Below are 11,610 nucleotides of genomic sequence, written 5' to 3'. Positions count from 1 at the left end.
CCACTCAACCGATATGAATCCTATTGAACATCTGTGGTACCATCTTCACAGACAGATTAGAGCACGCCATCAGCCTCCAGTCAACAGACAAGAACTGCAGCAGGCCCTGAGAGACGAGTGGCAACGGATTCCAGTCAACGTCATCAGAAGACTGACGTCATCGATGAGGCGGCGTATCACAGCATGCATTGAGGCAGCTGGAGGTCATACACGCTATTGAAGGCAACTGTGTCGACAATGAACTTGTAGTGTGTCTGACAATGTTTTGGTGACATTTCAGACAACTTTTGAAAATGAAATTTCTTACCCCACCATTGTTTACCTTGAGCTTACATTACCTGTGATTGCCAATTTCATTCAAACTGGGTTGATCAATCATGTGTTACCCCTACCTAGATTATATTATAATTCACAACAAAACCTCTTCTTGATATTTTTTATCGATCATGGAACTCGACCTATACTTTCTTTTGCCGCCCAGTTTATTATCTTGTGTATTTTCTTTATGAGAGAAATCACATAGTGAGTTGAGCCTGGCATAAATATCAAGTCGTGGATATCCAACTGCTTGCTTATGTTATGTACTTATGTACGTTGTTCCCCGGCCGCGTCATACCAAAAGACATTAAAAGATGGTTTTTGTTGTTACCCTGTCTGACGGTCGGAATTAAGGGGCTAAAACAAGGACTGGTCGGCTCGGAGTCAGTATACTGTGTCTGAGTGGGGTATTCATGTTAAACTGCGGCATGGTGTCTCAGTGAGCTAGCACTAAATATAAATCGGCATCAGTCCGGACTAGTACAAGCATCCACACAAACACACACACGTACATGCACGTCGCTATAGAAGTGCAATAATCTTGGATGAGACGTTAAACCCCATTTCACCTCACCTCACCTCACTTATGTACGTTAGGCGTGACAAAGAGCGGACGTTGAGCTGGGAAACTTCGACTCGGCTGGTCATACACCCCAAGCGACGTGGCAATGATGGTCTTTCTTTTAAATAAACTTAAATCGGATACCACGGACTAGAATTATGACTAACATAAGTGATAAGACCATCATGATAAGGTTTGCACTTTAAGACAAAGTTTTATATACAATAAAGACCAAACATGTTTATTAGTTACCGCCGAAAAGGTAAGCCTTTTAAAATTTTAATGTATTATCTTGAAACGTGTTGATAACGTTATTACTAAAGATGATTATATTGATGGTCTTGAACCAGATTCAACAGTGAAACTTATATGAATATTGACCAAGTTTGATAAGCAGCCATTAGGGAAGTAGAAATAACGCCAACTATGCTAAGATTATAGCCACGTAATTATATCAAGGTTTCGAACGCAAATCCAAATGTTTCAGAAAAGATAAACAAATCTGCAACAAATCTCAAATAGGATATACCAAAACCCCGGACCCGTAATGTCGATTACACAGAGGTCACATGTTCTCTACAATCTTTAAACCTGAATTCTAAAAACATCATGTTTTTTGTTTGTTTGTTTTTTGTTTAACGCAGCACTCAGTATTTCAGTTACATGTATATGACGGTGGTCTGTATATAATTGAGTCTGGACCAGACAATCCAGTGATTGACATAAGCATCGATCCACGCAATTGGGATACGATGACATGCTTCAACCAAGTCAGCGAGCCTGATCAACGGATCTCGTTTGTCGCCTCTTACTGCAAGAATGGGTTGCTGAAGACCTATTGTACCCCGGATATTCACGGGTCCAAACATCATGTAGGACAATTCTGTTATTATCTACACTGACTATAGACAGAAAGTGACAGTGTATTCGCTGTTGGTTCTAAAAAAATGTTTTTTTATACAATCCGGTTTTCTCAAGGAAAGTAGCTCTTGGTTAGAATGAAAGACAACATTTAACACATAGCCTTTAAACACTACATCGATAAATACAACAATGAGTGAAGTTTGCAGCAGATATGAAACATACAGTTCATCCAAGAGAGTTTGCTCCGAGCGGCACATCCTAACACACAGAATTGAAATACATCACTACACGAGTGAGTGAGTTTGATTTTACGCCGCTTTAAGCAATATCCAGCAATATCACGGCGGGGGACACCAGAAATGGGCTTAAAACGTTGTACCCGTGTCGGGAATCGAACCCGGGTCTTCGGCGTGACGAGCGAACGCTTTAACCACTAGACTACCCGACCGCCCCAATGACTACATGAAGTTACATATGCTATACAGTTACACAAACCTAATGAGGTAGACATGACAATTAACTGACACAGATGAAGAAGGATAATGGATGAGGTTTAAGAAGACAAATAGGTGCGATTGACAAGAAAGTTTGAAGTTTAAAACTGACGACCTAAATTAAAGAATACATTTCACATAAATTAAACCAAGGGAATATCTAAACACAAACGTGAACGTGCCCTAACATGAAAGCTGTATTGTCATACAGCCAAATGATAGTATTTCCAATTGTTATCAGTGACGGTATTCCCATTTTTGCCAACGAGAAGTTGACACGTCACATTGGTTGCTGACGTCAGTGTTTGGAAGGCGTCGCAGTCAATTTCCTCTCGACAGTGTATTGCACACATGGTTGTAGAATCCACAACTAGCTGACGCAAGGCAGTGTCCAGTCTTCGGATTCCAGGGTTCAATGTAAACTGCAAACCTGGAAGAGAGCGAGTGAGCGAATTTGATTCAAAACTCTGTGCGTTCGATTATTTAACTTCAAGTGCCCTGAGTCAACCAGGTTACCACATTTCTGGTAAGCCATTTGTATCCAAGAATAAAACACATAACATGCAACCTTAGATATAAATACAAAGCCATGTGTATGTCCATAACACACAACTATGAGAGTTTAACAAGTGTTTCTTGGCCTTACAAATCCTGATTGTCCCTTTTCTATTCAATGCATGTAAAACGACACGAAAGTTCATATTAACACAAAATCATCATTAAAGTTGCATTATTGTTTCGAAAGTATTTAGATTTATCATAATAAGCTTAATTTTCCTTACGAATAGCAGAATAATATATACTCTTCAAAAAAAGAAACGCAGGTAGTATGTAGTTCAATGAACCTGACGTCTAAAGAAATCCAGTATATAAATTGGATATATGTTATTGGAAAATGTTTGTGGCCATATACTGGACAAACGGTGCGTCAAAACGCAGCCTTTGTCGATTTGCAATGTCTTAAACGGCATTGTTTTCACACTTGTTCAAATATGTCATGGAGGAAAACAGTAAAGCCAAATGCACGTGCAAGTTATGGCATTCGTAACTCGTGGTTGTGGCTATAAAAAGGCAAGCATAAGCCAATAATTTGTCATTTTATTGTCAACATTTTTCAAGTTCAAAAATGCCGAGCCTCTGAACATCGCCATAGGACGTATCCAAAGAGGGTGCGTTGGTGCCACATCTTACAAACTTGGAATTTGAGAAACTGGAGACGAGTGTGGTTTAGCGATGAATCGCGATTTCTTCTTCACCGGCGAGATGGAAGACAACGTGTTTATCGTTGTCGAAATGAGCGTTTTGCCCCATATTGTGTACATGAAATCGACAAATTCGGTGGCGGCAGTGTCATGGTGTGGGGTGCCATATCCTACACCACGAGATCTGACTTGGTTGTGGTTCAGGGAAAGTTGACAGCAAATCGCCACATGAATCAAATTCTTCAACTTCACCTTCTTCCAATCATTGATCGCCAGAGGGAGCTGTTTCAACAGGACAACGCTCCACCCCACACAGCTCGTGTCACGGTAGACTACCTTCATAATGCCAACATCAACGGCTTTCCCTGGCCGTCGAGATCTCCAGATCTCAACCCAATCGAACACCTCTGGGATGAACCCGAGCGACGTGTACGTCAACGTCAGAACACGCCGCCGACACTCTCACAACTGGCCAACGCGTTACAAGCAGAATGGCGCAGAATTCCCAGGGACAAAATTCGTACACTTATTCAGTCAGTGCCGAGGAGGCGCAGAGCCGTGATTGCTGCCGGGGCGGTCACACTGAGTTCAGCGCAACCTTGTGGTCTTATGTGACAATGACAATGAACAGTTTTCAATGCCTTTGTACAACGACAACAAGTGACTATGAAGCTCTAGTATTTCATATTTGTATCTATGATATTAAATAATATATCGACTTTATTAGGTACAATAAATTTACTAAAAAATCTACCCGTGCGCTTCTTTTTGAAGAGTGTATTCTCTCAATACTGAGTTAATTATATTCATTTAAATGATTTTATTCAGCATGGAATCAATAAAAGAAGCAAATTCCACTCTAACGAAGACGTCACTTCAAGGTTACTAACCTGACTACCCAAGAGTAGGTATGGGCATCTTAGGGTGGTCCAGGGTTTTGACATTCAACATAAAACTGCTTTGAACAGTATTTTAGTGAGCATTTCAGTTTGATGTGAGAGGAAAACCCGAAATGATGCACGTCGTTGATGTTAACCACTTCAGTTAAAGACAGGTCTGGTGTTAAGATATCAAAGATCATATTCATGGTGGAGCTTGGACTCGAACATATCAGAGGATTCTGGCACGCCTCATGATTGCGGTGCATTGGGCAAGAATGTCATCTGTCGTTTAGTGGATAGAGTGTCGGTGAGGCGACTATGCTTGTCGTAAGAGGCGACTAACGGGATCGGGTGGTCAGGCTCGCTGATCAGACCGCCGTCATATAGCTGGAATATTGCTGAATGCGGCGTAAAACAACAAACAACAACAACAACTTGTTGTAACGTTGCCTGGCGTTCGGCATTAAGGAGATAAAACAAGTACTGATCGGTTCACTGCAATGTGTCTCAGTGGGGTGTCCATGTTAAACTGCGGCGTGGTATCTCAGTTGGCTATCACTACAGGAGCCACAATCAGCCACACACGTTTGGGTCAGTATTTTTAATGAAGTAGGCACACACACACGCCCGCACACACACACACACGCCCGCACACACACACACACACACACACACATACACACACACACGAACACACACACACACACGCACACACGTACCTGCACGTTGCTCTATACGAGTGATAATGTTTAACGCGGCGTTAAACCACACCCCATCCCCCCATACTATCCTATGTAGAAGTGAAAGTAAATGAAACTTTTCTAATTTTTATAGGTTTTAATTCTTGAGAATATTTTGGTTATTAATTGAATTGATATAATATATAACTAGATATACGTCCTAACCTCCACATGCAGGCAGGGCCTTGATGGAAACCTCACTGAAGTCAAGATGACCCTTCTTCGTGACCCTGACCTTTTGTGCGGTCAGCAGGTCATCACAAGCAATGACCTCAGTGACATACTTTCCAATGCTCCCTGGGTAGAAGTGACACAGTCGGGTGGTCGGGTTGGCGGACAGGTCGTCAGAAATAAGGTCGATTGTAAAGTTCCTTAGTCGATAATCTGGAATGAATTGAAGACCATTGGTATTTTTGGTCTTTATTATCTTGAATGTAGATATTCTAGATGTTCAAACTCGTTTCCAACAAATTGTTATAAATCCCTAGATATATTCAATGGCAAAATGAACTGTTATCATAAAAGTTAAAAATTTAATTTCATTGATGGTGTTGATGAGATTGACAATATCACATTGCACAGTTGTGAATCTTCTGTGTGCACAACTTGTCAAGACATACCGGGCAGAAGGTATGTTTTAATACATATTAAGGTAAAAAGGACACACCTAAAAAATCTACCCCCTTCAAACTTTTCACCACAACTTGTGTGAAGAACAAAATAATGCTTCGCAGAAGTTAACTTCTAAAAATTGTTTCAATATTTATTAAGAAAATCATGGAATCAATCTGCATTGCGCTTTAAGATGTGAAGAAAAGACAGAATTTAAGTTACGAGTATGTACTTCTGAGATCTCCCAAGATGATAACATGCAGTCACTTCTTGTGTTTGAAAGAGTCTGTTGTAGGGTTCCAAAGCTACTCACCACAGCACTCTCGGTTTGTGATACTGACGCTGACGATATAGTAGGTGCCGAGGAGGTCCACCTCCCACCAACTGATAGGAGCCAATGGCCCATTGGGAGGATGGATGAACGTTGTGTAGTTCCCATCCACTGCTGCCGATGGTGGGTTTCCCTCTCGATATCCGTTCATTGACGCTGGCTTGCCTAAAGCTACGTTCTTGAAGCCATCTACTGTGAATGTAAACACAAGTTATGTTGGCTTGGTCTCCGTCTTGAAGGAGGTTGTTTAACGCCACCTTTGACGTCTGCCTATAAATGATTATCCCTTCTCAATGGGGACACATTTTGGAGAAATGAAATTCTACCCAATCTTGTTACTGGTCACGATCTCAAATTAGTTCGAAAGTTGGTGTCATAAATTCATTTTTTACAGAGATCTGGTCCTTGCACCATGCTTTTCAACTTCGCGCATACTGCGTGACAATGGGACATGGTTTCTAAAAAAATATTAGAAATTAAACTCCTGAGTAGACAACTGCAAACATCTTCTAATGTTGTTAGTAATAAGATATAAGTCGACATAAGTTGTGGACACGGTAATCAAACAAATGAGCAGACAGAAAACGGCCCATAATGGCATTAACAAATCAGAGGCGGTAGCAGTTCGCCGGCCCGATCGTTTTAAGCACGTCAAACACCGGGCACACGTTTGAACTCCGGTGTCATTTTTTATCGACTCCTGTGCGCTATTTCCGTTTTGGAAATTTATTATTGGTCAAGCATTTGTGTATGGCCTAAAATATCAAAATCCGTAAAATGCTATGTTGAGTTTACGAAACGTATTCAACCGACTATGAACGCGAACGGAGGGCATGCTGATTGTGTGATCAAGCGTGTGAGTTTGGAGGATATCTCATCCAACAGTGACCATATGTGGAGCCTCTATGTATAAAGTCTCCGCCTCGGCTGTATTTTCGTTTCAGTCTTTGAAATCGATAGGCAGGACTGAGGTGCAAATTAATGTAGCTCTCGATGTTTTGAATACGATATTTGCAGAAACGATGTTACGATCTATCCAGTTCTGCAAAGTTGTACCTAAACCATGAGACTTGATCTTTAATCTCTAAGGTAAGATGACAGATGTATAGTATGCATGTGTGTGAGTGAGTGAGTTGGGTTTAACGCCGCTTATAACAGTATTACAGTTATATCGCGGCGTGTCAGCTTAATGCTGGAGGAAAGCCCGAAGCGATGCATGTCTCAGACGTTTACCACTTCGGTGAAACCCACGAGCACGGGTATGGTGCTGACAAACCTAGAAACATTATCGGGGGGAACCGGGATTCGAATCCACAATCATAGGTTTCTGGCGTGTCCAAGTGACGCAACTCTGCACAGCGAATCGCGGCGCTTTAGACGACTGGGCCACCCGTGCCTCTGTACACACATGTACTGAATAGCATCAATATTAAACGCCAAACTAACGTATTGTTATGTTTCAGAGACACACTTAACAAAATAATGTAATGGGCGGTGTAGCATGTCGAAACTATTTACAATCAATCATCTGAAGGTAATGATGCTCCCCTATTAAGAAATAAATATGCATAGTTAAATAATGGAGTATTGATTTATGGATAAACTTTCTGAATCTCACCTAACCCTAGCTGGGCTGAGGGTAAGACCAGAGACATATTGGCATCCACACAGAACAGTTTGTAACTTCATTTGACGCTATTATCGTAGCTAGTGGTAGTGGTTGTTGTCTTGGTGCCCCGGAGTACCTCGCCTAACCCTAGCTAGGCTGAGGGTAAGACCAGAGACATATTGGCATCCACACAGAACAGTTTGTAACTTCATTTCACGCTATTATCGTAGCTAGTGGTAGTGGTTGTTGTCTTGGTGCCCCGAAGTACGTCGCCTAACCCTAGCTAGGCTGAGGGTAAGACCAGAGACATATTGGCATCCACACAGAACAGTTTGTAACTACATTTCACGCTATTATCGTAGCTAGTGGTAGTGGTTGTTGTCTTGGTGCCCTGGAGTACGTCGCCTAACCCTAGCTAGGCTGAGGGTAAGACCAGGGACATATTGGCATCCACACAGAACAGTTTGTAACTACATTTCACGCTATTATCGTAGCTAGTGGTAGTGGTTGTTGTCTTGGTGCCCCGGAGTACCTCGCATAACCCTAGCTAGGCTGAGGGTAAGACCAGAGACATATTGGCATCCACACAGAACAGTTTGTAACTTCATTTCACGCTATTATCGTAGCTAGTGGTAGTGGTTGTTGTCTTGGTGCCCCGAAGTACCTCGCATAACCCTAGCTAGGCTGAGGGTAAGACCAGAGACATATTGGCATCCACACAGAACAATTTGTAACTTCATTTCACGCTATTATCGTAGCTAGTGGTAGTGGTTGTTGTCTTGGTGCCCCGAAGTACGTCGCCTAACCCTAGCTAGGCTGAGGGTAAGACCAGGGACATATTGGCATCCACACAGAACAGTTTGTAACTACATTTCACGCTATTATCGTAGCTAGTGGTAGTGGTTGTTGTCTTGGTGCCCCGGAGTACCTCGCCTAACCCTAGCTAGGCTGAGGGTAAGACCAGAGACATATTGGCATCCACACAGAACAGTTTGTAACTTCATTTCACGCTATTATCGTAGCTAGTGGTAGTGGTTGTTGTCTTGGTGCCCCGGAGTACCTCGCATAACCCTAGCTAGGCTGAGGGTAAGACCAGAGACATATTGGCATCCACACAGAACAGTTTGTAACTTCATTTCACGCTATTATCGTAGCTAGTGGTAGTGGTTGTTGTCTTGGTGCCCCGGAGTACCTCGCATAACCCTAGCTAGGCTGAGGGTAAGACCTTCTCCCGTTTCGTCGCTGGACCAAGGCTTTTATATCCAAGGTCATCTGACATCGATTAAGTCATAAATATATAGAACAATACATAGTAAGTCACATAGTACACAGCTCATTCAGGATGGCTGACAATCACTGTACAATACAATGGGGATTAATAATTGGAATTTACATCTTATAAGTAATGGCAATTAAGATACTGGACATATACATTTTTTGCTACAGGGTAATTAACGGTTTTTTCATTCAGACAAAGGTTGTCCCAGATCGGTCGCTATGATAGTAATGGCACCATGTGGGATGTTAGGTATTGGCACCACGTTGAATATTCAATGTTGCCGAGTTCTAACTGTGGCAGATTAATCACGAGTGTGTAGATTTTTCGGTAACAACCGAACACAGTGGTTAAATCTTTTTCTCCCATAACAATACGCCATAAAAAGTCGAGATCGTAGTTGAAGATTTCCCGGTTTAGAAACCACTCGGGATTCCCTCAAGCCTCGATTTCGAATTTGCTAAGTAAGACAACTGCACCATAAACAGGTAAAAAGGATCTAGCGAAGACAACCCACACGAGTTTTCCCGTGACAGGCAAGCCACTTGTTAGCATTTATGTTATGTTTTTTGTAAACTATTAAAAGCTGATGGGAGTAACGTTTTGAGAATTAGTAATGTGAATTGATATTTGTCAATGGTTTTGGATTACTCGGCTCATAACTTTATTTGCATTCGTCTCGCCGTGACTATCATTCTCAATGCGCAACACTAAATAGGACCACCTGTTTAGTGTATGTAAATACGTTATTTGTTTATTTAGAAACAAATGTTATAAACCCAATTAAGAAGGAATTAAATATTGTCTTACATATTGTGAAATATTGTTAAAGAAAAACAAGGGCCCAAGGAACTGTCAGCAGGATTGATCAGGCAAGATTCTATAAATACCAACTCAGGCAACTGATCAGCTGATTACTGCTAGGTAAATCTTCTCAAATCCATCAATGGATTGTAATATTTTTGAACGAATTTTCCTCTTTAAAACTAATTTTACAGTGAATAATTTAATATATGTAAAATGATGATTATTTCACGTCAGCTTTTTTTGTTTTTGTTTTGTTCCTGAACATGGTGAGCACATGTGTTTTTATTATATATATATATATAACTTATTCAGTGGACAATTTTTCTTTTAAACATAATATTTAACATCATGACACCAAAAATGTTACTAAATGAGTTATCTAATTTCCCCATATTTGTTAATGACAAGAAACAATGTGAATTTGACAAGCACAATACTTTATTGTGTGTGAAACATAAATACATAGAATATATATAAACAATAAATTATCATTTCAATAGTTCTACAAATATTTGCATTTTAATACCTTTGTAATGTTACATTGTTATTTTACTGCAACAGTTACCTCAACGTTATTCTTTTTTTATTTTATCAGATTAGAAGTTAAGACTTACTGATGATAGGTAATTTAACCTTAACATTTTCTTCTTTTTATCTTCATGAAAACAAGATTCATAAGAAATTTGTATTTTAGTGACCTGTTCATATATGATTTTTTTGTAAAAAGTATTGAAATTAAAATTAGACATTGCTAATGTAAAGAAATGAGGTTTATGGTATAATGTTATAAGAGGACCTCTTGTTGGTCATTTCTTCATCACCCATAAATTTGAGTTTTTCTTTACTTACCATGTTCTGAAAATTTACACATTAAACATTAGAATAATTTAAGTTCTCTGATTAAAATAGCGACACAGCTTTTCACTCTCAGGCAGCCAATCAGATTATGTGAAAAAAACACTGTAAACCTTGTAATGGGAGAATAATAAATAAGAATACATTTCTTATTTTGTCATATGTCAAGTTTATCATCCCAAGAAATGCTAAATAATTATCATTAAAATTAAGCTAGCTATGCATATTCAGGCTCTTTATCTGCTATGATAATATAACAATTGCACTATTAAAGAAGTGTTGTTGTTTTCAGTAAACATGGTAAATAATAAATCTTTGGTTTAAAGAATATACTTGAGACAAACATAATTCTACATGTCTTTAATACCCTGTATTGCCTCTTAATTCTGAAAATAATTAACTGTGATATTGAGTTTCTACCTAAAACTAGTGATGTGATATTAATTTTAAGATTATTTCATCCTATCTAAAATACAAAATATATTTTAAGATGCATAAATGTAAATCATTGTTGAAAAAAATAAGTAATGTTTTTGAAAAAAATACCTAATAAGGTTGATTGGTGCCCACCATGTTTATCTTCATCATTTTGTCTGCTTCCTATAAGAAATCAAAAAAGTAAAGAAAAGATATAAATACATATATTACTTTTTTGAGTTTACATAGATTTAGGTATGACTTAATACATTAAAGTTTTGCGTGGTAATGTCGTTGTTTATAATGAGTTTCTTAATTGTCCTGAGATAGTATGTTTAAATTATTGAAGTTTTCATGTTTAAAAAAACCCAATTAATTATGGGCCAAAATAAATTAATTATATTGATCTGGATAAACTCCACCTGTTGAAAGGGGAAACAACTGCTGTTGTTGCAAAACATCTTGGTCGTACGATGTACAGTCCGTCCGGAAAAGATTGATCGTTTCCAGCATTAACATTGAGAATTGCTTTAGATCCAAATTATTTGAGTGTGTATTTTCTTAAAATATGAAATTTAAGTCTCGATTATTATAACTATGAAATATGTTTTTGATCAATCGGCTCCAGATCAACACTTCCTT

At 39.4% G+C, this 11,610-nt stretch overlaps 1 protein-coding gene across 1 annotated transcript; it reads right to left on the bottom strand.

The window, feature by feature from the left end:
- Positions 1–2,183: 2,183 nt before the first annotated feature.
- Positions 2,184–5,932, bottom strand: LOC124142616. Its single transcript, XM_048399104.1, has 3 exons — positions 5,896–5,932; positions 5,227–5,445; positions 2,184–2,668 (listed from the first exon to the last, which is right to left on the bottom strand). The coding sequence occupies exons 1-3, from the start codon at positions 5,930–5,932 to the stop codon at positions 2,442–2,444; spliced, it is 483 nt and encodes a 160-aa protein (XP_048255061.1). The 3' UTR covers positions 2,184–2,441.
- Between the last annotated feature and the right edge of the window lie 5,678 nt (positions 5,933–11,610).

Source organism: Haliotis rufescens, unplaced genomic scaffold, assembly GCF_023055435.1.
Source record: "Haliotis rufescens isolate VD_foot unplaced genomic scaffold, xgHalRufe1.0.p SCAF_19, whole genome shotgun sequence".
Classification (NCBI taxonomy): Eukaryota; Metazoa; Mollusca; class Gastropoda; order Lepetellida; family Haliotidae; genus Haliotis; species Haliotis rufescens.
This window is presented reverse-complemented; position numbering and strand designations above follow the sequence as displayed.